At 45.3% G+C, this 27,354-nt stretch overlaps 1 protein-coding gene across 3 annotated transcripts in view; it reads right to left on the bottom strand.

The window, feature by feature from the left end:
• Positions 1–27,354, bottom strand: part of COPA (COPI coat complex subunit alpha) — a 58,031-nt gene that overhangs the window by 24,287 nt on the left and 6,390 nt on the right. Inside the window, exons 4-16 of one of the 3 annotated variants that reach the window (XM_073609536.1) lie at positions 26,264–26,344; positions 25,821–25,897; positions 23,127–23,236; positions 15,930–16,039; positions 14,261–14,360; positions 13,727–13,765; positions 7,914–8,049; positions 5,750–5,832; positions 5,069–5,219; positions 4,784–4,850; positions 2,116–2,191; positions 1,953–2,035; positions 1,718–1,857 (exon numbers count right to left, since the gene is read on the bottom strand). In XM_073609536.1, coding sequence (XP_073465637.1) covers positions 1,718–1,857; positions 1,953–2,035; positions 2,116–2,191; positions 4,784–4,850; positions 5,069–5,219; positions 5,750–5,832; positions 7,914–8,049; positions 13,727–13,765; positions 14,261–14,360; positions 15,930–16,039; positions 23,127–23,236; positions 25,821–25,897; positions 26,264–26,344 — 1,253 coding nt within the window. The remainder of the gene's footprint in view (positions 1–1,717; positions 1,858–1,952; positions 2,036–2,115; positions 2,192–4,783; positions 4,851–5,068; positions 5,220–5,749; positions 5,833–7,913; positions 8,050–13,726; positions 13,766–14,260; positions 14,361–15,929; positions 16,040–23,126; positions 23,237–25,820; positions 25,898–26,263; positions 26,345–27,354) is intronic. The other 2 variants (XM_073609537.1, XM_073609538.1) reach the window with 2 other exon arrangements.

The following is a 27,354-nucleotide window of genomic DNA, read 5'->3' as shown; positions in this document are numbered from 1 at the left end:
GCTGTCTGGAGGTTAGTCTGGCTTGCACAATTCCCATTCCAGAGATTCTGGATCAAACGGGTCAATGTCAGCGATTCCAAATACCCACATGTACCTCGCTCCCGCATGTCTTCAACTCACACCAGTGGCCAAGCCCTGACCTGTTCCCCAGCTCCCAAGTGCCATCTACTCATTGCAATAGTGTCAGGGCTGGGCTCAGTCCTTCCTTCTCTGAGCTGGCCGCTCAGCTGTCGGCGAATTGCCAGCTCCCATCTCTCCACAGTTACTCAGCTGTTGATGATATCCTGCTCGTCAGTCCTGCCTACTTAAGCCGTCCAGCCCAGAGGAGCTCTGCCTTCGCCTTGGTCAACATCACAGAGACTTGCTTTGCTGACATCCCTTCTGGCTCCAGATCCTGCTTGCCGTTTCACTACATTGATCCCTGACTTCTGGCTTGGCTGACTATCTGTTGCGGTTACTGAACCTTGGCTATGTTTTGACTACGTTTGTTCTTTTTACTTTTATTATTAAACAAGTGTGATTTAACTATACTTCTGTATCGGTCTGATTTCATGGTTTCTGACAAATGGCCAAGTTCCCACCTACCAAGTGCCTTCTCATTGTAGTGGTCAAGCCCCCACCTACCTTCTCATTGGAGTGGCCAAGCCTCCACCTGTCCCCAGCTACCAGGTGCCTTCTCATTGCAGTGGCCAAGCCTCCACCTGTCCCCAGCTTCTACATGCCTTCTCATGGCAGTGGCCAAGCCCCCGACTTGTCCCCAGCTACCACGTGCCTTCTCATTGCGGTAGCCAAGCCCTCGACCTGTCCGCAGCTACTATGTGCCTTCTCATGACAGTGGCCATGCCCCTGACTTGTCCCCAGCTACCACATGCTTTCTCATTGCAATGGCTAAGCCTCCACCTGTCCCCAGCTACCAGGTGCCTTCTCATTGCAGTGGCCAAGCCCCTGACCGGTCTCAAGCTACTACGTGCCTTCTCATGGCAGTGGCCAAGCCCCAGACCTGTCCCCAGCTACCACGTGCCTTCTCATTGTAGAAGCCAAGCCCCTGACCTGTCTCCAGCTACCATGAGCCTTCCTATTGCAGTGGCCAAGCCTCCACCTGTCCCCGGATCCTAATTTCCTCTATGCTCTGCCCAAATTAAAATGTGCAAACAAACACCACAAGGAACTTACCTGTGAGCTTGCCCACTCACAATTTGGAACCCCAGACCCACTGCTCTCCATTTATTTCCACTCCCAAAGCCCACCATTTTATTGCAGAGATGAAAAGATATTCTGGCAGCCGCACACCATTCCTGGTCATGCAATCAACAGATAAAAGAAGCCTCAGCTTGCTCCATCCAAGCCAAGACCCCAATGTATTTCACCCAGCCCCTGAGGGCTTATCATGATTAAACCCTTGGGGGTGGGGCGAAAGGCGTTTGTGTGTCTTGGACGGAGCAAGCTGAGGCTGCTTTTATCTGTCGACTGCATGACCAGGAATGGCGTGCGGCTGCCGGAATATCTTTTAGTCTCTGTGGTGTGCCTTGGGGTTAGGACGGAACCACTCTCAGCGGCTTCCACCTCATAGGATCGCAGTTTCCTGAGCGGGTCCTCTGAGCAATATTCAGGGTCCCACCATTTTATTGCTGCATTTCCTTGACAATTTAAAGCACATCCTTCAATGAATTGCCACGGTCATTGTAAAAATCCATATGCAGGTCCCCAGAGTTCTTACCGTTTCTGCTGCACATCGAACAGCGTGATGGAGTCGGCGTCGCGGAGAAGCAGGTTCCCAGTGCCGGCGTAGAAAATCTCATCGCAGTTTGGCACCTGAACTTTCTTAGTGATCTCGTTCTTCAGGTTCTTAATAAGGATCTGTGGGAAAGCGAAAGATAAACCCAGATCATTATCTTTTGGGGGGGCGTACATAAATCCTTCATGAGCGAGGACAGCATTGGAAGTGAACTCACAGAATGCATGCGATCCAGGACGGCGAATCTATTGCGAGCCACCCAGACAGCAGTCAGCCCAGAGGAGCGCTTCCCTTCAGGAGCTACATGAAGATCACAGCGTATTACAATCACGTTATACCGAATGATGAGGGTCACTTTAATAATGTAGCCAACCTCTTACCATCAGGGTTCTGGGAGTCGGAATCCTTGGGGATTGTGTACAGGTCATAAGTGCTGTTCTCCAGGTTACTGGCCCTCTGTAATAAGGCGACAGATCAATTCAAAATACAACACAAAACATCCAGTTTTCATTATTTAGGAATCAAATAAATGGGAATGTTTTAAAAAAAGCTACAATGAATACAGCAGTAAATTATAGATGTGAACTCTTTTCCATGCTGAAATTTCTTGTATGCACCTTTTAGTCACTCTTGTGGCCATCCCCGCGAGTAAGCTCCGGTGGGTGGAGTGAAACGCGCTGGTGGCGTGGCCTGGCGGGGGTCCAGGCTGAGAACGCTATTCACTATCATACAGCAGGTCTTGACTTGATGTGGGGGCTCCCGGGAAGTCACCCTCTGCTCTCCTTCTGCCAAAAACATCCACCAATTCTAGCCCAGAATGCCCAAAACGCGTTAGTTTGGCAGCATTGTATAAGGCAAAGAAGCCTGGCTTGCAGCTGTAATACTGGCAGTATATATAAAATATGCTTAAACTACTTGCCGACCAGCCGCCGTCATTCTACAGCGGTAGATTGGCACGGCTGCGCGAATTGCCGTAGGTGTACGTCGGCTGCTTTAAGAGCGTTAGGGGCAGTAGGCGTTGCGCGTGGCTGAAGCCCATGTGTGTGGCTGGTGGCCACGATCGCTCCTCAGAGAGCCAGAACGGGGATCTGTCAACGTAAACAGCCGTTCTGGCAGGGAAGTAGAGAGATCTGCTGTTCCGTCAGTCCCCTCCCCCCACAGTTAGAAACATCTCCCTAGCGAACATTTAACCCCTTGATCGCCCCCCTAGTGTTAACCTCTTCCCTGCCAGTCACATTTATACAGTAATCAGTCGCAAAAAATGGCCTGGTCATTAAGGGGGCAAATCCTTCCGGACCTTAAGTGATTAAAGTTGTTGTAAAGGCTTCAGTAATTGTTCCCTTATTGCATTGTCTGTATTGAAAGGTAAAAAAAAACTTTTATGTGCAGCCACCCCCTCCCCCCAACCAAAATACTTATCTGGGCCTGATCTCGATCTGGTGCTGCTCTCTCCTCACTGGTCTCAGTGAGAACCATTGGCTCCTGCTGCTGTCAATTAAATCCAGTGACAATGGAGCAGTTGAGCCGCACTGTGTGTCTCAATAGACACACACATACACAGCGCAGCTCGAGATCGAGCCCGCACGTGTGCTACCATAAGAAACAGATACCTATGTTGGCACATGGAGAACAGAACAGGACATGCCCAAGGCCTCAGTGGGGGACCCCAGAAGAGGAGCATTGGGGCCACTCATCATATACCATTGCACAGAGCAGGTAGGATTAAGGCTACATTTACATAGGCAATTAGGGCCAGTGCAATTAGCAGCAGCAGGAATCAGATTCCTGCTGCGGCTCTGGGCGGCTGTCGGGCCCCATTCGCTATAACAGGTTGCAAGCAGGCGCAGTTGTTTGAGGCTCTCTGCAAAGCCAGTGATTACCTGCAGTGGTTCCTGCTGGACGTAATCGCTGGCTGTGCAGAGAGCCACGAGCAGCTATGGCCACCGATCTGTCATTATAGTGAATGGGGCTGGTGGTCGCACCGAGCAGCAGCAGCAGGAACTGCTGCTACTACTCGCACCTGCCCCTTAAATCGATGGTTTGAATGTAGCCTAACATGTTTGTTTTTTTTTCCTTAAAGAACCTTTACAATCACTTTAATGGTTTTAAATGAACACTAGCACACAGGGCCGTCTTTATTATTGATTGAACCCTGAGCAAACGTTTTCTTGCCCCCCCCCCCCCATGCAATTTCGCTCTCCACCTGCTCCGAGACATACAATAAATAGCAGCTAGACTCAAAATCAGTTTACTGAATCAGATCAGGCAGCGATTGCGATTGGTTGCCAGAGGTATCATTACTGCTCACGACTGGCTGCTAGAGGTTGCAGCACACATTATGGCTCACTGATTTGCTAGAGGTTATAGCACATGTATTCTGCTTGCCGATTGGTTGCTAGAGATTACTGTACATCAATACTGCTCACCGATTGGTTGCTAGAGGTTACTGCACATTATTACTGCTCACTAATTTGTTGCTAGAGATTACTGTACATCAATACTGCTCACCAATTGGTTGCTAGAGGTTACTGCACATCAGTACTGCTCACTGATTGGTTGCTAGAGGTTACTGCCAGTCTGCGGCTATTTGCATATTAATGACACCGCTATTTACATATCAATGCTGCCGATCAGCGGCTAATTGCATATTAATGCTGTCTCTATTTACATATCAATGCAGGTTATTTACATGTAAACACAGGGTCTGCAGGTGAGTCATCCATACTCAGCAATAGGGCAGCATTAGTAACAGAATTTCACACTGAGATATCGGGACACAGCATGGGAGCAAAACTTCAAGGTACAAGGGAATTTAAACTGGGATAGTTGGCAAGTATGAGGCAGCGGCTTTGGGCCCCACAACAATGACAGGCCCAGGGCAGCTTCCCCTTTTGTCCTGCCTTAAAGACAGCCCTGCTAGCACAGCAGGTAGGCAAAGAGAACGCTGTACTTTGTATATGCTTAGTTTTGTATATTATTAATAACTTGTGATTGTGGGAAATAAACCTCTCAGGTAGCATTATAATCTGATGCAATTATTGTTCTTACCGTGCAGAGCAGTACGGCGTTTTCAGCTGGGTTATAGGACATGTTAAATACTGGGAACTTGGAGCCACTATATAGAGAAAAAAAAATAAAAAAAAGAATAAATCAGACCCAAAACCGAAATGTGGTGAGCTAAAGTCAGACTTGCTGGATCCCTAATTTGAATCATGTCAGTTCCTTCTCCTCTCCTAGAGGCAGAGGCATGATGGGATTTGTAGATGCACCACTGCTGGAGTGCCAAGGTTGCCTTCCCCTACCTTAAAGCGTACCTCATTATTCCCATCTCACCTTCTGAGCTGCATGACGGCCACATCCTTAGAGCTGTTGAAATCCAGTTGGCGGAGGAATCTGTCCTTTACGTAGTACAGGATGTTCCCGTGGACGGCGTAGGCTGGCCTTTCCCGCTCCAACTTGAACACAATCATTCCTCCGTCATGTCCTGGAGGAGCAAATCACAGCAGGGTTAGCGAAAACCAAGTCTTAGTTATAAAGGCATCTCCAGACTAGTCTATAGAAGCCTTAACAGGTCCACTGGGCATTTTAAGAAACAGTTATCATGAAGGTCAAAGTGAACCTGTCAATTCTAAAACAAAGCACAACTAAAATAAGTCCCAAAGCAGGAAGACAAGGTGCCCACCGACAACTTTTGAGGCCTCAAAAGTCAAAGAAACCGCAATGCTCAATACTTAAAGAGGAACTTCATAAGTTCAAAAAGTGAAGTCCTGCTGATCTTTGAGGTGAACAAACATGTTCTGAAAACTTTACTTCTGCCATAAAACTCTCCCTCTGCCCTCTACTGCCAAGAGGCAAAGAAAGATGGATTTCTAACACTGCGCCGGAGCACCGCGACACCACCAACCTCAACCTTTGAGGTTGGTGGTGTGATGGTGAAAAAAGGTAATAATAGGTTAAGGGATTCAAAAAGGCAAAGCATTTTCCTAAGCATGGTCAAGATAGATAAATCTTTACCTGCTGCAAAAAGGTTGAGGTTGGGGTGAGCAGCCAGTACCCAGAAGCGATCGTGGTCTCGGCGGAAGGTCTGGACTCCGGTTCTACAAAGATAAAGAGTGATAAAAGGTTAACTCAAAGGGTAACTCCATGGCTGGGAAAGTGAGACTCAGCAGAGATATAGGTCCTTGTAATTCGTAAGCTGGACTTAAAAGTAGAATTCCAGTCTTTAAAATGCTCCCTCCCCTCTCCTAACAACTATGTTGAATAACCTTTGTAAAAAATACGTATATACTTACCCATTTTCAGGCTACTTCAGTCTGTTCACGTGATCCGGCTTCCCTGGGTCAGCCGGTGGCACCTGCAGGGGAGAGGAGGGAGCGCAGACAACGGGATGGCCCATTGAAGCCTATGGGTGATGTCACCGCTCCAGGCTTTACCAGCGCTCTTCTCCTCTCCCCTGCAGCGCCTCTGGCTGATACAGGGGAGATCACGTGACCAGACCAGAGCGGGCTGAAAACAGGCAAGTATATACATCTTTCCTACATATAGGTCTTAGGAAGGGGACAGTTTTAAGGCTAGTTAGGTGTAAGCTGGAATTCTACTTTAGGCTACTTTCACACTGCGGGCGTGGCTTGTTTCAGCGGTGCTTTACCGTCGTTTTAGCGGCGCTTTTTGGGCCGCTAGCGGGATGTTTATAACCCCCGCTAGCAGCCGAGGAAGGGGTTAAAAGCGTCTGTGTTGCGGCGCTTCTGAAGCACTTTTCAGGTGCGTTTCCAGAGCGCTGCCCATGCATTCCAATAGGCAGGGGCTGTGTAGGAGGCACTGTATACATCGCTCCTACACCGCCGCAAAGATGCTGCTTGCAGGAGGACTTTTTGTAATATCCTGCAAACGCATCGCCCCAGTGTGAACGCACTCGGGCTTTCACACTGGAGGGGCAGTTTTCAGATGCATTACAAGCGCTATTTCTAGAGCTAAAACGCCTGAAAACTTCCTTCAGTGTGCAAGGAGTCCTAAGGCATCATGAACACACAGGGTGTTTGCCCAGCTCTCCTAAGCACTTATCCTCCTGGCAGCAGCGTTTTGGCAAAAAAAAACCCCAAAAAAAACAAAACAAAAAACGCTTGATGCGTGTGAAGGCGACTAGACGCCTCAAGTGCCTGGGTGTCAATTAATTTCATTGGCCAGAATAATAAATGTATTCTGGCCATTGAAATGCATTAACGCTCAAGTGCTTGACAGTAATGTGCGTTTCCCTGTGCCAAGCGTTTTTTTTTTCTGCCAAAACACTGTTGCTCCTGGACACACCGACAGTGGGGTTTTTTTTTTTCTGCCTCTAAAATGCCAATTTGTGCATGGACACATAGGCTAACATGGAGTGAGGTTTAGAGGCAGAAAAATAAATAAATAAAAAACACACAAATAAAAAAAAAAAAAAAAAAAAAAAAAAAACAAAAAGACAAAAAAAGTGTCAGTCCATCGGCGAAATCAGCGTTTTAAACTCTGTGCGCATAAGGTCTAAAAGGTGTAAACCGTACCTGTAAAAAGATAAAATAAAAAAAAGGGGGGGGGGGGGAGAGGGAGGGAGGAGGAGGATGATGATCGGGGCTGCTCTGTATTGCATACAAGTATGATCTGTTTTTTTTTTAATTACCTTTAGGTTCATAGATACCTAGTCTGGTTGATAAAAGACACAAGTCCGTCTAGTTCAACCAATAAAAAGGGGGGGGGGGGGGGGGGGATTATATTAATAAAAAATCAGCACTCCAGGCAGATATAAACGATGCAAAATGATACCAGCGTTTGACCTGGTATGGGTCTCTTCCAGCCCCTGTACAGTGGAGCTCAGACTAGAAGTAGAAAAAACAGCACAAGGATCCAATCAGCTGTGTTTCAGTGCTCATGTGCTAAAAAGGAGCATGTTGATCGGAGGAGAGAGCAGAGTGACAGAGAGGTGAGACCATCAGTCTGCAGCTTCACTTCTCACCATCTCCAATCACAGGCTGGGGGAGGGACAAGACCTGTAAGCGCTACTTGAACTCCAGAAGAAAATAAAGTCAGGTCTCCTGCCTGGGATCCCACAGGTACGATATATAGACACACTTACATTGGTCAAAGCTGTAACCATATAAAAATACCTATACATGGAATTCTTATTGGACCCAACATAGGACCCCCTCACCTCTTGGACATATCCCAGACACGGATGCTCTTATCTTCGGAGTTGCTCAGGATCAGCTCCTGTCGGGGGTGGAAGACGGCGCAGGAGACATTGTTGTAATGTCCGCGGCAAGTGTCCACTTCCCAGGCCTTGGATTCTGTGGATGGGGGAAAAACAAAATGACAGACGTCAGATGGTTTAAAACGTTTCCATTTCAGCCACAACTTTTTTTTTCTTTTACATTTTCTGACAGTGAGAAAAAAAAAATCTGGACTTGCTATTTCTTCCCCCCCCCCGTGGTTGAATAGAGGTGATTTTTCTGTCACATTCTGCCTTTAGAGGAGACTTCTCTTCATTTCCTGTTTTGTCATCTGGACAGGAAGTAAGGAGAAATCTCTCTCACTGGGACACAGACAGCAATTAAATCCTGACTGAGATTGTAAACTATTCTCAAGAATACGGGAGAATCTGGTGCAGCTGTGCATGGTAGCCAATCAGCTTCTAACCCCAGCTTGTTCAATTAACTACCTAAAGACAGAGCCTATTTTTCAGATTCTGTATTTACAAGTTAAAATAATTTTTTTTTGCTAGAAAATTACTTAGAACGCCGAAACATTATATTTTTTTTTCTGACACCCTAGAGAATAAAATGGCAGTCGTTGCAATACTTTTTGTCACACTGTATTTGCGCAGCGGACTTACAAGCGCAATTGTTTTTGGAAAAAAATACACTTTTTTAAAATTAAAAAATAAGACAACAGTAAATCTTAGCGAAAAGGCAGTGAAGCGATAACAGTTCCTATAGTCTTATCAAGGTTTATGGTGGTGACATCTCTACCTCTGAGTTTCCAGGCCTGCACACCTGCTGTAGCCATACAAACTGCTCTGTCGATTAAAAAAAAAAAAAGGCGAAAAAAAAAGAAAAGAAAGAACACCCCATATTACTAAATATGACAACCTGGGTGTGGGGGATGAAAATGGATATCGGGAACTTTAGCAGCTGTAGTTCAGAAAAAATAAAAAAAAACAGCCACACTAAGCCAATAAAAAGTGCTGCGAGTGGTAGCTATGGGGCGGTCCGCATGCAAATACAGCCTGCCTAGGAACGCCCACTCCACCCCATCAAGGCGTTTTTTTTTTCCATATTTGCATAACTCCGCCCACTGCTTGTATCTGGGCTCTAGAGGGGAGTACTGGATGGAAGCTATCTATAGCACTGTCAGCCCCTCCCACCAGCCTTATACTGCATAGAGGAGCACAGAGACCCCATGTGTAAAATGAGGTACGTAATGAAAAACAGAAAGATTTTAAACATTTTATTAGTAGGTTGGTGAGGGGGGAAAAGGAACAAGCAGGGAAGGCAAAAACGTAAGCGGATTAAACTTCAGCATTAAAAAGGATAGAGCTGCTTCCAGCAAAGCTGAAGGCTGGGGATGTAATGTGGGTAATGTGAGTGCTTAGATCTGTGTTCCTTCACAGCAGCAGAGAAACCACATCTAAATTTGGTACATAAAAAAAAAAAAAAAGGTCAGAAAATCTGTTCTTAGGGTCATGAAAAAGAAAAAAAAAAAAAAAAAATGGTCTCCTAGAGACACCAAGCTAAAGCTGAGCAGCTGCTGCCAGGTGGAGGGATACAGACCATAGAGAAAGGGAAAGCCATCATTCATCTTCATGAACAGACTACAAAATGCACTGCTTATATATTAGAGGTCTACCAGAGAATCAGAGAAAAAAAGAAATGTATTTGGATGGGCTAGCCCTTAATCATTTCTACAGGCCATTTGTACCCTCTTGCAACTTAAATAAAATACTTAAAAACAAAAAAAATTACTAAATGAAGAATTCAGGTAGCCAATCAGCTTCCAGTTTTTTTATTTTTTTATTTTCTCAAAGCTTAAAGTGTTACTAAACCCACAACAGTAAAATCAGTCTGTATATGCAGTAAAGCATGCTTGTGACACCAACAGTGGAACCTAAGGGAGTTAATCCTCTGCATTGTGTAAAAAAAATGCTGTTTGATCCGGTCTTTCCTAATCCTCCCCTTCTTCCATTGACTCCATAACATGTCCGGATAAGACCGAGTTACTGGAGTCAGGCTGCACATGCTCAGTTTGTTGTATTGTAATTGTATTTCCATGTTCTGTGTACTGTGGGAGACCAGATATAGTGAATGCAGGGTACTGGGGAGACCAGATATAGTGAATGCAGGGTCCTGGGGAGACCAGATATAGTGAATGCAGGGTCCTGCGGAGACCAGATAGAGAATGCAGGCTCCTGGGGAGACCAGGTATAGTGAATGCAGGCTCCTGGGGAGACCAGGTACAGTGAATGCAGGCTCCTGGGGAGACCAGATACAGTGAATGCAGGCTCCTGGGGAGACCAGGTACAGTGAATGCAGGGTACTGGGGAGACCAGATACAGTGAATGCAGGGTACTGGGGAGATCAGATATAGAGAATGCAGGCTCCTGCGGAGAGCAGATATAGTGAATGCAGGCTCCTGCGGAGACCAGATATAGTGAATGCAGAGTCCTGGGGTACCAGGTATAGTGAATGCAGAGTACTGGGGAGACCAGGTATAGTGAATGCAGAGTACTGGGGAGACCAGGTATAGTGAATGCAGAGTACTGGGGAGACCAGGTATAGTGAATGCAAGCTCCTGGGGAGACCAGATATAGTGAATGCAGGGTCCTGCGGAGACCAGATAAAGAATGCAGGCTCCTGGGGAGACCAGGTATAGTGAATGCAGAGTACTGGGGAGACCAGGTATAGTGAATGCAGAGTACTGGGGAGACCAGGTATAGTGAATGCAGAGTACTGGGGAGACCAGGTATAGTGAATGCAGGCTCCTGGGGAGACCAGGTATAGTGAATGCAGGCTCCTGGGGAGACCAGGTATAGTGAATGCAAGCTCCTGGGGAGACCAGGTATAGTGAATGCAGGGTACTGGGGAGACCAGGTATAGTGAATGCAGGGTACTGGGGAGACCAGATATAGTGAATGCAGGCTCCTGGGGAGACCAGGTATAGTGAATGCAGGGTACTGGGGAGACCAGGTATAGTGAATGCAGGGTACTGGGGAGACCAGGTATAGTGAATGCAGGGTACTGGGGAGACCAGGTATAGTGAATGCAGGCTCCTGGGGAGACCAGGTACAGTGAATGCAGGCTCCTGGGGAGACCAGGTACAGTGAATGCAGGCTCCTGGGGAGACCAGGTACAGTGAATGCAGGCTCCTGGGGAGACCAGGTACAGTGAATGCAGGCTCCTGGGGAGACCAGGTACAGTGAATGCAGGCTCCTGGGGAGACCAGGTACAGTGAATGCAGGGTACTGGGGAGACCAGATATAGTGAATGCAGGGTACTGGGGAGATCAGATATAGAGAATGCAGGCTCCTGCGGAGAGCAGATATAGTGAATGCAGGCTCCTGCGGAGACCAGATATAGTGAATGCAGAGTCCTGGGGTACCAGGTATAGTGAATGCAGAGTACTGGGGAGACCAGGTATAGTGAATGCAGAGTACTGGGGAGACCAGGTATAGTGAATGCAGGCTCCTGGGGAGACCAGGTATAGTGAATGCAGAGTACTGGGGAGACCAGGTATAGTGAATGCAGAGTACTGGGGAGACCAGGTATAGTGAATGCAGGCTCCTGGGGAGACCAGGTATAGTGAATGCAGAGTACTGGGGAGACCAGGTATAGTGAATGCAGGCTCCTGGGTTTAGTAACACTTTAATTGAACAAGCTGAAGTTAGAAGCCGATTGGCCACCATGCACAGCTGCACCAGATTTTGGACAGTTTTAGTAAGGACCAACCTAACTGAGAGCAGCAGCTGCGCCCGTGCAATCACTGCATCCCAACTGACAGCAATGGGACTGCCTGCACAGAATACGTGTGTGTCCTTGTGTGGGTAAAAGAAAAACGACCCTCACATTGGGCACGCATTCAGCAGGTTAAGTTGTACAGATTGTGGGTTAGCTGAAGGCTCTCACTGCACACCTCACATATAGGCCAGAAAACAGAAGTTCCCTGGCTGTCAATTAAGAAAAAGCAAGCGCTGGGGAATCATGAACAAAAAGTGTCCGAAGGTTCTCATTCATCCAGGTCATGGCATATCTAGTAGAAGTTTGTTATATTCAACCAGACTGGTTCTATAATGTTTTGGAAGTTTTGTTTTTCTCAAGCAGCTTCTTTCACTCTAAGAAGTGTCAGCAACTTACCCCAGCATTCATATCCCCCATAGGCAACTCCGTTTTAACAGCTCTACCCGGAGACTTTCAGTCATGTAATGCGAATTAAAGTAGATGAAACCAAGTGCACCTTCTGTCATGTCCACACAAAGCTTCAAAGTCCTTGAGATCGTTTGTTGTTAGACGTTGTGGCCTATCATGTGCTAATGTGTGGCAGCGCCTGCACAGTTCTCAGCGGTCTCTGGTTGCAAAGGCCACTGGCTCCTACTGCTGTCAATCAATCACAGCCAGGAACGCCAGCGGGGAACTCAAAAAGAAGAAGATCAGGGCTGCGCTGTGCAAAACCATCGCATAGAGCAGGTATGACAGTTATATTTCAATTTTTTTTCCCCTTTAGAATCACAAACTTTTTAACCAGTAAATTGCACCAATATTTTTTTTTTTGGCCTGTGCCCTTCTGGCCAAGAATGACATGCTCCCCCCACCCCAAGCCTCCTGAGATGCCCACATCACGGAGCCCAGAAGGCTTTGGGGCTGTGTAACAACCTGCTGTGCATGCACAGTGCAGCATCATCAGAAGGCCAGCCGCTAGGACCCAGAGGAGACAGCCGGCCTCCAGATGACATCACAAAGAAGATGACGGCACCTGACCCAGGAGATGACGACAACAGGACAGTGCTGGATTTACCAGGCAGGTATGTCATTTCACCCCACTCCAGCAGACCAGGTAAGAAGGGGTAGTTAATAAAATTAAACCAGGGGGGAGTAAAATCTTTTTTACAAACTTTTAGACCTCCCAATTGGACAATTGTCTCCTTTCGGACAGTTCTCAGCTGCAGTCATAGAGCCATTGAGGACTACTGTAATTGGCTACAGCTATCACATGGTACAGGGGGAGGCGGTGCTTGGCCCTGTACCATGTAATCGCTGTGACCAATCATAGTACGGGTTGATGGCTGAAAGAATGGCAGCCATGTTTACTATTGGACATGTGATCACTGTGAATGGCCACAGTGATCACATGGTGCCAGGGAGGAGCACCGCTAATCTGTATTTAGATTGGTGATCTGCTGTGTCCAGTAGCACAGTGATCAAAGGATTGCACCAACGCATGGCTCCGGTAGTGCACAGGAGGCGCAGCTCTAAGAAAACATACGATGCTTGCCCCGCCCGGCCAGGAAGTGGTTAAACATATCATGGTGCCTGGGATAACCATGTTGGCTATAAATACAGAGGTATGTTCCTAACACTCATAAGAACCGATGAAGCTACTTGGGCGAGTAGCAAATCATCATCATTTCCAAAGTAAAGTACAATGGGAAGAACTACTACTAGATCTTAAGCCAAAGCTGCTAGGCAGATATAAAAGGAAGAACTGGAGTTCAGACACTTGATCGCCTGCCGTCTATCACACAAGGATCACAGCAGTGCACAGAGCCTCAGTAGTGTTATGGAGAAGGCACCACAGCTAAAAGGAGGCACCCAGTAGGAGATAGGACAGGAACATGCCCTCCTTTGAACTATGGGTGGTTATTGGGTTTATCACAACAGCCTGCTGGAAAAGAGACAACAACATTGCACAGAACACTACAGAGCACGGACGGTAGTCACACACAGACAGGGACAAACACATGCAGGCAGAAACCACCATGTATGGAGAACTGGCCTGCGCAGGCTGGGACAACCTCTGGAAAAGACACAAAGAGGACTCCGTGTTAAATCTCATCCCTATCACACAGATCCACCCCAGTACATACATAATAGATGTAGAATTGTCTAAAACATTGCTAGCAGCAGCCACTCAGAGTTCATTCTGTGTTGACCAGACCCCAGCTGAGTGAATTCTGATTGGTCGCTACGGTTTCCCCTTAATAAAAAAGCACTCCTAAGACCCCTTTCACACTGAGGCGCTTTTCAGGCACTTTCACGCTAAAAAAAAAAGCGACTGAAAAGCTCAAGAAAACGTAATTTTCATTAAAATCAATGAATGCTTTCACACTGGGGCAGTGCGCTGGCAGGGTGGTGAAAAAATGCCCCTCTCCATTGAAATGAATGGAAAGTGCTTCAAAAGAGCCTGAAAAGATCTTCAAAACTGCTCAGTGTTTTACTGGCAGTTTACAAGCGCCTCAGTGTGAAAGTGGCCTTAATGAATAAAGGCTGTGAGTGATATAAAGTCACTTACCGTTCATTCTCCAGATCTTCACCTGCCTGTCATCAGCTCCGGACACAATGAGAGGCATGGTAGGGTGGAAGGCGGCCCAGTTCACACCACGATCGTGACCCTGGGGGTTGAAGGAACAAAAAAAAAAAAAAGTTATTAACTTGGCAACCCATCCAAATAGCTAAATACTTTTTAGATCCTAAGCTCTCACAGGCTAGGCCCTCCTAACTCTCTTGTATTGAAACTCTACAGTCTCTTTATTCTGAAAAGCTGTCAAGCTGGATCACCTGCTGGAGGAACCATGGTTTCTGGATCAGAAGGTTGTAGTTCTGGTGACGGTCAGCAGGTGTCTGCCAGCAGATAGATTTCACCTGATGCTGGCAGGGTATTTAGTCCCTCCTCTACTATTCCTTCTTGCTTCAGTGTTTTGCCCGATAGCCAGATAAATGCTTGCTGACTAAACCTGAGTCTAAATCCTGCCCTGTATCCAGTACCCTGCTCCCTTTTACCTGCTCCCCTTATTCCTGATCCCAGTCCTGGTTCCCTTTCCTGACTATTGTTTTCACCTGATTCTGGCTGCTGGGAGGGCATTTAGTCCCCTAAAATTACCTCTTGCTTCAGTGTTTTGCCTGATAGGTTTAGTCAGCAAGCGTTTATCTGGCTATCAGGCAAAACACTGAAGCAAGAGGGAATTGTAGAGGCAGCAGGTTACTGGATACAGGCCAGGATGAGGCAGAATTTAGACTCCGGTTTAGTCAGCAAACATCTATTTGGGCAAAACACTGAAGCAAGAGGGAATAGTAGAGGAGGGACTAAATACTCTCCCAAAAGCCAGCATCAGGTGAAAACAATAGTCAGGAAGGGGAACCAGGACTGGGATCAGGAAAGAGGCAGCAGGGTACTGGATACAGGGCAGTATTTAGACTCAGCCAGATAAATGCTTGCTGACTAAACCTGAGTCTAAATCCTGCCTTGTATCTAGTACCCTGCTGCCTCTTACCTGCTCCTCTTGTTCCTGATCCCAGTCCTAGTTCCCCTTCCTGACTATAGTTTTCCCCTGATGCTGGCTGCTGGGAGGGTATTTAGTCCCTCCTCTACTATTCCCATTCAGTGTTTTGCCCAAATAGATGTTTGCTGACTAAACCGGAGTCTAAATTCTGCCTCATCCTGCCCTGTATCCAGTAACCTGCTGCCTCTTATCAGCTCCCCTTGTTTATGATCCCAGTCCTCATACCCTTTTCTGACTATTCCTTGCATCTCTGGCTTGGACCAAATTAATTATTCAAAGTAATCACAACCCTTGAATATTAGTTTAAAACAGGGGTGGGCAACTGCGGCCCTCCAGCTGCTTTGGAACTACATGTCCCATGAGGCACTGCAAAACTGACAGTTACAAGCATAACTTCCAGAGGAATGATGGGACTTAAAGTTTTGTGACAGCTGGAAGGTCGCCATTGGCTACGGCTAAAGCACTGCGTGAATTGTCAGCACTTTATAAATATAATTGCCTGTCATACATAAAACATTTTACATGCAACTGAAAAACTTGCCAATATTTACCAAATTTGCCAAATTATTCTATACTACAGCAAAAATCTATCACACTTCCTCCTTCTATTAGACTCCCAGTGCCCCCAGCTTCATCAACATGATGTTAGATATACACATAGGAAGGGTGGATGCACAGTACCTCCAGAACATGTTTCACCACCGCGTCGGTGGTCCCAAACAAATCCACTCCTGTGAGTCCACGCACATCGGAGTCCACCGCTCCAGGAGAAAGGTTCTTTTTGCGCAGGCCTTTCCGTGAGACGAGAGCAGAAGAGATACGGTTATTGTACGGTAACAAAAAAGGCCCTTACATTTCCTGCAGGTACAAGAAGACCAAAACGATGCAATATGGCTACAGCCTCCAGAGCCTGGCTGGGACTTGGATGCAAGTACTAGGAACACCAACGAGTTGTGTAATGGCCACTCGTTTAAAGGGCAGTTCTAGCCAAAATATGTTTCTTTTTTTTATGGAGCGGGTAAAGGGTTCGGGTTCATCATATATCCTTTTAATGGGACAAGAAGTCATAAATTCAATTTATTATTGTTGCCAACAGAACAGAAAACAAAGAGAAATCTTCAGATGAGAATTTAAAGGGGATGTCCCCTCACTTCCTGTTCCGAGGGAAGTTTTGGTGCAGGGATAGTTAAAAAAAAAAAAACGGCTTAGATACAGCAAGCCAAAAATACAAGAGGAGAGCCAACTAATTCGTGAAAAAGTCCAAGTTAATTTAATGATTTGTAATATGATTGCATAGAACACCCAACTTATTTCAGGGCCAATTTACTTCTCTTCATCAGGGTTTAGAAACATTATGAGGACTTAAGAGGACTCAAAGGAACAAGTAGCCAAGCACATCAGCATTGGATCTAGTTAATTATCTTAGGAGATGTGAGTGCCTCATTATTGACAGCAGCAGCTCTCATAACGTTTCTAAGCCCTGATGAAGGGAGTGTATTGCCCCCGAAACACGTTGGATGTTCTACTTGATCATATTATGACTTGGACTTTCACCATTTGGTTTGGCCCGCCTTTCGATTTTTTTTTTTTTGCTTTGAATTGCAAGAAGAACCTGCAGTTCTGCATCTTTATGTGCCAACTCCCAGTCTTCGGTCTGCCTACTGGATTCCTTAATAAAAAAAGCATGGACGGACATAGAGTGTTTTTTTTTCTCAAATTTATCAAAGTCTCACTTTAACCTCTTGTCATATACAGATAGAAGAGGATTGCTCTGCCATATAATATTATATAAAACATTTATTTTTTTGTTGATTGCCTGTTAAAAAGTGAGCTTTTTCTTGGCCAATGTGGAGCAAACTAAAAGGTTCACTTGGCTCCCCCCCCAGTCGCAGCTGTATATACTCATTTAACTCATCCCCCTGCAGCTTAATTTAAATGGTAGGGCCGAGGAGATAAAGCCCTGACTGGTAAGGTACCAGCCCTGTCACATGGAAGAAAGGTATATGTTGGTGGAGAGTTGGACCCCAGGGGGTACGACAATCAGAAACCAGAGTCTAACTTTGTAGAGGCAGTTTTCTGTCAAGTGTAGTATCCCAAATGGCCCTTGGAGTAGTCTGTAGAATATTAGGAGGATGGAAGTGCCACAACGCTTGAATAAATGCAGTAAGAATATTCTTTTTTTTGCAAAGTCTAAAATCAAACCCATTTCAGTGTCTCAAATATCCCCCTTTATCAGGACTGTATCCAAGATGTTTCAGAAGCTCAAAGCTCCTTCTTCATCAGCACTGTAACCAACATGTTTCAGGGGTTCAAAGCTCATCCTTTATGAGGACTGTATCCAACGTGTTTCAGGGGCTCAAAGCTTCCCCTTCATCAGGACTGAATCAAACATGTTTCAGGGGCTCGAAGCTCACCCTTCATGATGACAGTATCCAACGTGATTCAGGGGCTTAAAGCTCCCCCTTCATCAGGACTGTACCCACTGTGTTTCAGGGGTTCAAAGCTCATCCTTCATGATGACAGTATCCAACGTGATTCAGGGGCTTAAAGCTCCCCCTTCATCAGGACTGTACCCACTGTGTTTCAGGGGTTCAAAGCTCAACCTTCATGAGGACTGTATCCAAAGTGTTTCAGGGGTTCAAAGCTCACCCTTCATGAGGACTGTATCCAATGTGTTTCAGGGGTTCAAAGCTCACCCTTCATGAGGACTGTATCAAATGTGATTCAGGGGCTCAAAGCTCACCCTTCACGAGGGCTGTATCCAACGTGTTTCAGGGGCTCAAAGCTCACCCTTCAAAAGGACTGTATCCAACATGTTTCAGGGGCTCAAAGCTCACCCTTCATCAGGACTGTATTCTACGTATTTCAGAGGCTCAAAGCTTCCGTTTCAGCAGGACTGAATCAAAACCTGTTTCAAGGGCTCAAAGCCTCCCCTTCATGAGGACTGTTGGTAATCTCGGAGCTGACAACCCGGTACTTGGAAACATTTTGCAACTGCTATACAATATAAATCTGAAATTCACCGCCAGCAAATAACCCCTGATAAAGGGAACATTTTGAGCCCTCGAAATGCATTGTCAAGGGGAAAAAAAATTCTTACTGGACTTATTCAAGTTCCCCATCTAATGTTCTACAAGGAATCCCTAGCTACCCAGGGATTCCAGGATCTACCTGGAATCCCTGGGTATTTCCCCTTGCTTCCCTTCCCCGACAGCTCAGCAGCTCAAGCAAAGGCGAGTATACGTTGTTGGGAACTGGGGAGCGAAGTAATCCTTTTACTTTGAACTGTATAGGACAAGCCTCAGCACACGCACTTTTTTTCCCCTCCAGATTTTCAACCAATCCTATATCAAATAACACATATTGCAAAGACGGCGAACACCGGGCCAGCCGGCCTTTAGGTGTCTCAGCTTTGGCGATCTACAACAATCTTCTCATCCTGCTCCATGGGGTGAGATGACCACGACATGCCAAATGAGCGGAGGTAAGTAAAATGTAGCCATGTACTGCTAGACGCAGCAGCAGCATGAGTGGAAAATATCTGTGACTGCACAAATGAAGAGGGCAGGAAGGACACGTAGGATGGACCAGTGTATGGGACAAACTTGGGAGGGAGTTCACACTGAATTAGGTGGCATGGCATCTGCAGGCAGTATGAGTTAGGCATGCACAGGATTAATGGCCACAAAAGAAAACAAATTAGTTCCAATGAACACTGCAGTAAAGAAAGTCGTGCAAAAAGGGACAGGGCATGCTGGGACTTTTAGTTCCTCCACTGACAGAGAGATGCAATATTGAGTGTATAGTGGCCAAACGCAAAGACTTTACTTATCAAAGAGAAAAGTTCTTACATTCCATATTCTGAACAGTATTGAACACAGGATAATAAAATTTGTAGTTTTATCACTTATCAGCATACCCTGACATTTGGGAAAAGAATCAATGAAATCAATAGCCACCTGTGATCAATTTTTTTTCCTTACAACATTTAATTTTCAGCAATTATAAAATCAGGGATTTCCTTATTTCATGGCTCAATCTATTGCTGCTGGGGGAGGGGGCGGTCTATTTATGCTGGGGGATCTATTGTTGTAGGGAGCTCTATTGTTGCTGGTCAGATATCTAGTGCTCCTGCGATTGTAAATTGTTGCTGGGAGGGATATACTGTTGAGGGAGGGGTCCTTTGTGCTGGCTGCTTGGAGATCTACTGTTGCAGGCGGGGGTCTATTGTTGCTGGGATGGATCTGATGTTGGTGGGGGGGCTGCTATTGTTGCTGGAGGGGGATCTTTTGTTCCTGTGAGGGTCTTATGTTGCTGGGAGGGATATACTGTAGAGGGGTCTTCTGTTGCTGGCAGCTCAAGGGTCTTTTGACGCTGGCTGCAAGGAGATCTACTGTTGACAGAGGTGTATTGTTGCTGGAATGGATCTGATGTTGCTGGGGGTATTTTGTTTTGGGGGGGGGGGTCTACTGCTGCGGGGAAGAATCTATTGTTGCTGGAGCGATCTATTGTTCCTGGCAGTGGGGGGTCTTTTTTACTGCTCTTCTTGCTATCATTACCAAATTCCATAAAAAATTACTTGCCACCACAAAAATGATACTTGGTTCTGTAGTTTCTAAAAGGGGTATTACTGGGAGGTGGGTTGAGGTGGAGACAAGGGGTGACTCAGAAGGGGGGGGGGGTGGAATACCTGCACCGATTATCTGAGCAAAAAAGCCCTGGTAAGATAACTATATACTATATGGGCCAAAGTTTGTGGTCTCCTGACCAGTGATGAGCTCTTGTGTGTTTGGACATGAGGCCAAAACGTGCCTGAGCTATTCTGCCAGGAAGCTGTCAAAGCTAACAGACAATTTTAGGTGGTGGAATTATTCTCCGTCCCTTGGCCACTTGTATACACGCTTCTTTGTGTACACGTGGCTGTGAGGTGGGGGATGCCTCCACCACGTATGATTGGCTGTTGGATTTGACAGCTTCCAGGTGGCAGAGCACAGCTTTGTTCGGACTTGTGTCCGAACCCACCGGAGCTCATCACTAATCCTAACCACTACACCAGGGGTCTCAAACTGGCGGCCCTTCAGCTGTTGCAGAACTACAAGTCCCATGAGACCTTACAAGCAGTTTGAGACCCCTGCACTACACCAAAATGAGCTTGTTGGATCTCCCATTCCAGAACCATGGTCAATAGAATAGAGATGGCCTCCTTTTTACATATATAACAGTCTCCACTCCTCTGGGAAGATTTACCATCAGAATTTGGAACTTCTTTCAGCCGAAAGAAGCTTTATGAGGTCCTGGGTTCCAATTCATCCCAAAAGTGTTCAGTAGGGTTGAGGTCAGAGCTTTGTGGAGGACTGTAATGTTCCTCCACAACAAACTCATCGACCATGTCTATGGAGTTGGCCACCATTTATGAGGTCAGGTTCTGATGCTGAACGAGAAGACATGGCTCAGAATCTACATTCCAATTCATCCCAAAGGTATTCAGTAGGGTTGAAGGGCTTTGTGGGAGGACAAGGACACTTGAGTTCCTCCACACCAAACTGGTCAAATCAGGTCTATGGAGCGAGCCACCATTTGTGAGCTCAAGTACTGATTTTGGATGAGTGTTCCAATTCGTCCCAAAAGTGTTCAGTAGGGTTGAGGTCAGAGTTTTGTGGGGGACCCTTATGTTCCTCCACAACAAACTCATCAACCATGTCTATGGAGTTGGCCACCATTTATGAGGTCAGGTTCTGATGCTGAACGAGAAGACATGGCTCAGAATCTACATTCCAATTCATCCCAAAGGTATTCAGTAGGGTTGAAGGGCTTTGTGGGAGGACAAGGACACTCAAGTTCCTCCACATCAAACTGGTCAAATTAGGTCTCTGTACTGATTTTGGATGAGTGTTCCAATTCATGCCAAAGGGGTTTAGTAGGGTTGAGGTCAGGGCCCTGTCGGACACTCAAGTTCTTCTAAACCTAGCTGGTCAAACCATGTCTTTATGGAGCATTTTATAAAATGGTAAGGTGGCCTCTGATCTATGTATGTTTTAAAATGTGTTTTACTATGTGGGCAGGAGCATTAGTCTCTTAGATGATAAAAGTAATTAAAAAGAAAAATACCCCAAGATTTGATTACAATCAATTAATATAGAAAATTAAAAGCCAACCATATTTAGTTTTGGTTTTTAAAGCCATAATTTTTTAGCTTATTTAAAGTAAACTCCGTAGCTCTACCCTTCCAGTTTAAAACATCAATTGTAGCAATTAATAGAACAAGCGAGCATTTTTCTTGCTTTCTGGTGTTGGAGTTTAGTAGTTAAAAAGACCTTTAGATGACATGCAGCTCACACACACAGTTAAACCACTCACACGGCACGAGAAGATATGCAGCTCACACATAGTTAAATCGTTCACACGGCATGCTTCCGGAGTCATTAAGAGAAGGTAGACAACAGCGACAGCACAAAAGGAGAGCAACAATCCCTCCAAGTTCATGTAGACAGAGAGATCGGGTGAGATGGGCTCAATCTCCGCCATCTCATGCAAACTCTTCTGTTGACTGGACTGGTCTGATCTGCTGTGTACTTTAAAGTAGGAGCCAGAACCGCACTCAAAACTGCAGGAGATGGAGAGAGGTGACTGAGCAGGGAAGTAGTATAACCTAACACTGGACTTCCTGCTTTCAGCAAGCTTTATTGATGCTTTTAAAGTACCATTTAACTGTAAAAAGTTGAATACAGCTCCTAATGGGAATTGCCGATTGCCACGTTAAACAAGCTGCTAGCAGGCTTCCAACAAGTGTCAAGAAGTGATGGAGCCCACTAGCAGCTTGCTTAACGTGACAATCAGCACTCCCATTAGGATCTGTGTTTAACATTTACAAACTGGAGTTGAGTGGAACTTTAAAAGCTTCAAAGTTGACTAAAAGCTCTGCAAATGCTTTGTCAAAGTTTGCTGTTCACGCCGCTTTATACAAACTGAAGCCGTGTGAAACAGGCCTTAGTGTTTGCCAACTGGTAGCATTGGATCCACGGGTCAATGCATTGAACAGTGGTATTTCGGTTACTGGTGGAGTCTGGAGGGCTTAGTCTCCCCCAAATCTCTGGGATGCAAGATCTGCTTATTGTACTTCCTGCCTCTGATCCCACCCACCCTTGTGAATCCCTGCTCCTCCTTTACATTCTTCCCTATATAAAACTGAAAAAAAAAAAAGTAATATGTGGGCTCTTAATGGGCACAGCAGCGGGAACTCAGCACAGGGATGGTGGGAACCTCTCATAATGGGCACAGCAGGTGTACACATTTTTATACTCCCCTGCTGTCAGCAGCAGCCAAGCAGGTTGTAAATTGGCACGAGGAAAGAAAACATGTCAAAATAAAATAATTTCCCCAACAATGACCTGTTCTTCCTATTGGTTCCTGACCCTAGCACTAAGCTTTCCGTCTCCCCATATATTAAACGAACCCCTAAACTGAAACTCCACTTTTAATGTCCCTTTAAATAGTTTGGGCCAAGCTGGCCGAAACAAAGTATTCACTGCACTAACAAGTCTGCTTGCGGGGGGCACTGTGTATTAACTGTATGCAGCCTCAGCTATATACACTATACAGCACTGTGTTCTGGCAATGCGATGAGGGCTTCCCATCCCTCTCCCAGAACAAAGCACTGCTCAGCCATTAAAAGGAAGCTTTGTATTCTATGAATGACTACAAAGCTTCCTCTGATTGGCTGAGGTGGAGAGCATGACATCATCTGCCCCGCCTTCTCCATCTTGGAAATTGCAATGCTCTCTGCGGCTCATCCAAACTCTTGGTCCACCTTTTTTCATCTGCTGCAGTTTTGAGCGGGTTGTTGGCACCAAGGGGACCCCCTTGACCTGGGCAGCTCACCAGAAATATCCCAAACGCGCACTGTCTGGTCCAGACTGGCAGAAACTACCAGATCTTCCGATGGGTGGAACTGGGCGCACATGACGTAATGGTTGTGACCCGTCAGGACGCTGCGAAGAAAAAAAAAAAAATACAAAATTAATAGTCTGTATACCTGTAATAATGAAAAAAAAAAATCATCAGGTTTTCAGGAATGTATTTTCAGACTGTAAACCATTACAATGAATAACTATTTGTCATTTCTAAAATCTAACAAAATTCCTGTTAAAGGGTTAGTCCATCCAAAAAGGTCATTTCAGTGAAGAGTTGGTTGCTAGGCGATGATTGTAATATTTCAAGGAGTATATGTTAGCAGGACCTCTGCCGATATTCTCAGCTCCGCCTTCCTGCTGCAACCATTACAATGGCATCTCATTTTGAGTGCCGGGTTCTCTATGTTATATTACAGCTGAATGTCAGGCAAAAAGTTAACCAATTAAGGACCGAGCCTCTTTCTGAGATTTGTTGTTTACAAGTTAAAAACAGTTTTTTTTTTGCTAGAAAATTACTTAGAACCCCCAAACATTCTGCATTTTTTTTTCTAACACCCTAGAGAATAAAATTGCGGTTGTTGCAATACTTTCGGTCACACCGTATTTGCAGAGCAGTCTTACAAGTGCACTTTTTTTTTTGGAAAAAATGAAATTTTTTTTAAAATTAAAAAAATAAGACACCAGTTAAGTTAGATTAATTTTTTTCTATATTGTGAAAGATAATGTTACGCCGAGTAAATTGATATCCAACATGTCTCGCTTCAATATTGCGCCCGCTCATGGAATGGCGACAAACCTTTACCCTTAAAAATCTCCATAGGAGACGTTCAAAAAAATTCTACAGGTTGCATGTTTTGAGTTACAGAGGAGGTCTAGGGCTAGAATTATTGCTCTCGCTCTACCAATCACAGCGATACCTCACATGTGTGGTTTGAACACCATTTTCATATGCAGGCGCTGCTCATGTATGCGTTCGCTTCTGCACGCGAGCTTGTCGGGACGGGGCACGTTTAAAAATTTTTTTTTTTCTTATTTATTTTACCTTTTATATTTTTATTTTTACTCTGTTCTTTTAAAAAAAATTGTGTCACTTTTATTCCTATTACAAGGAATATAAACATCCCTTGTCATAGGAAAAAAAAAAAAAAGCATGACAAGACCTCTTAAATATGAGATCTGGGGTCAAAAAGACCTCAGATCTCATATTTACACTAAAATGCAATAAAAAAATATTGTCATTTAAAAAAAGTAAAAAAATGGCCCTTTAAGAGCATTGGGCGGAAGTGACGTTTTGACATCCCTTATGCCCTGCAATGATATGGAGACAGGTGGGGGCCATCTTCCTCTTGCTCGTCTCCATGTCACACAAGGGGCAACATCCGATCGTCTCTACCGCTGTCGACGGCTCCGGTAAACGGCGGAGGGGCCCCTCTCTCCCGCCGTCGATAAAAGTGATCTTGCGGCGAATTTGCTGCAGAGACCACTTTTATTTGATGCGGACCGCCCACTGAAGACGAGGATACCGGGGTTACGGCAGCTAGCTGCTGCCATAACAACAATGTTCCTCTTCAACGTACCGACGTATAACGATGGTGGGCGGTCTGGAAGTGGTCAATTAGGCATAGGGTAGTGATGGAGAACCTTGGCACCCCAGATGTTTTGATTTCCCATGATGCTCAACTACACTGCAGAGTGCATGAGCATCACGGGAAATGTAGTTCCAAAACATCTGGGCCATAGGGTGACTTTCCTACCTGCCAAATAATATATGTTATGTATATCTCTCAATCCAGTCCTGAGATTTACCTAACTTTGCACTCAGCAAAGTACTATCTGGCAAGGGAAAACTCATTTTTCCTTGCTGTGGTTATTAAATAGAGTTTGTCCCTCCTTTAGCCTGTGATTGGACAGTGAAAGGAGAAGCAGCAGACTGATGAGCGCATCTCTCTGTTCTTTAAAGAATATGTAAAGGTTCGTTAAAAAAAAAATAAAAAATCAATCACATCATACTTACCTCCTCTGTACAGTTGGTTTTGCACAGAGTGGCCCCGATCATCCTCTTCTGCAGTCCCTCAGTGACGCTCCTGACTCCTCCCCACATCGAGTGCCCCGATGCCCCGATGGAGAAGCACTTTCCCTGGGGGGCACTAGTGCGGGCACGCTCCCATGTCCTGCTGCTGCGTACATTGACGCAGACAGCAGGACTTGGCCCTGCCCCCTGCCTCATTGGATTTGATTGACAGCAGCGGGAGCCAATGGCTGCGCTGCTATCAATCTATCCAATCAGGACCCGAGACACCGGCTGGAGCTGGTGTGCTCATCCCTGCATTAAGGTGAAAAGCCTTGAGGGCTTACAACCCCTTTAATCCTGTAAGCACAGCTAATTAGCTCCTTGTTCTGCTTCAGAGCTGCGCGGGGGGGGGGGGGGGGGGTGGTGCTGCCAGGCTGGGTCGGTGGGCACAGTGGCTGCATATGATGGGCACAGTGAGACTGCAATTGATGGAGGGGGGGGCCTTTCAGTATTTTTCAGTTTGTTTGCACCCCCAAAAAATTTTGAGCACCAGCCGCCGCTGGAGCTTTATAAGAATGCAATGTGATTCAACTGCAACTGAAGTACCAGTTTTACTATCTCTTTAAAGGATGTAGCTGACTTTTTGTTTACCAGACACAAGTGCGAGACTGCCAGTTCCAGATCCGGATGGTTTGATCATCGGAGGCGCTGAGAATCCACGGGTATTCCTGCAAAGGAACCAGGTAAACTTTATTATTAATGATAACCCCAAATATTTTACCGCCTTAACATCCTTCACCCTATAGGCTGCAACAATCAGCTTCCACCCTTACAGAGAAGGCCCCCCCCAAATACAAGACCCCTCCTGCACTGTGGTTTTAATCTGGAGTCCTTTCACGCTCACCTACCAAGTATCTGGTAATGCTGAATGTTGAAGAGCTCCCTGAGGAGGCTTCTGTCCATATGTATACTAGTTATTTATGTTCTGTATTGCCAACAACTGGTTCATGGGCCACAACATGGCTCGCAGGTCGCTCCTTTTTTTAGGCAGTCTTATTATCATAGAATATTAGTACAGTGATCTCTCTACTCACATGATGGAAGAAGGTGGTGCGGATATAATCCAGGTGACCCAGCAGGGTGAACAGACAGCGTCGGAGCTTATAATTCCAGACCTGCGGTGGAAAGAAGAAAAAGAATTAAAAAAAAAAATCAGATATTTCCTGCCAGGACACCCCGGGATCTGACTGCTGTATTCTAATGTTGGATCTGGACAGAGGACCAAGTTCCTAGATAATCAAAACCTGAACATCAATTACAAAAAATGATTGGTCTTGAAGGGTATATTGCTATCCATGAAAGTCTATTTAACCACTTAAGGACCAGGCCTATTTTTCAAACTTAAAATCATTTTTTTTTGCTAGAAAATTACTTAGAACCCTCAAATATACACACGCTATTTATATATCTATACATATATATATATATATATATATATATATATATATATATATATATATATATATATATATATATATATATATATATATATATCTCACAAACACATATATCTATCTCTATATATCTATAGAGATCTAGATAGAGAAACAGGCACTGCGTTGCTTTGACAATTGCGCGGTCGTGCGACGTTGCACCCAAACAAAATTGACGTCCTTTTATTTCCCCCCCACAAATAGAGCTTTCTTTTGGTGGTATTTGATCACCTCTGCGGTTTTTATTTTTGGCGCTATAAACAAAAAAGAGCGACAATTTTGAGAAAAGAAAAAAAAAAAAAAGCAATATTTTTTTACTATAATAAATATCCCCCAAAAATATATAAAAAAAACAACATTTTTTTTTCCTCAGTTTAGGCCAGGGGTCTTCAAACTATGGCCCTCCAGTTGTTGAGGAACTACAATTCCCATCATGCCTAGTCATATCTGTGAATGTCAGAGTTTTACAATGTCTCATGGGATGTGTAGTTCTGCAGCAGCTGGAGAGCCGTAGTTTAAGTATCCCTGTTTTAGGCCGATATGTATTCTTCTACATATTTTTGGTAAAGAAAATAAATAAATATAATAAATTAAAATTAAAAAAAAAAAAATTGCAATAAGTGTATATTGATTGGTTTGCACAAAAGTTATAGTGTCTACAAAATAGGGGATAGATTTATGGCATTTTAATT

The sequence above is a fragment of the Aquarana catesbeiana genome, linkage group LG13 (genome assembly GCF_042186555.1).
Source record: "Aquarana catesbeiana isolate 2022-GZ linkage group LG13, ASM4218655v1, whole genome shotgun sequence".
NCBI lineage: Eukaryota > Metazoa > Chordata > Amphibia > Anura > Ranidae > Aquarana > Aquarana catesbeiana.
The sequence above is the reverse complement of the archived record's forward strand: the minus strand, read 5'-3'. Positions and strand labels throughout refer to the sequence as shown.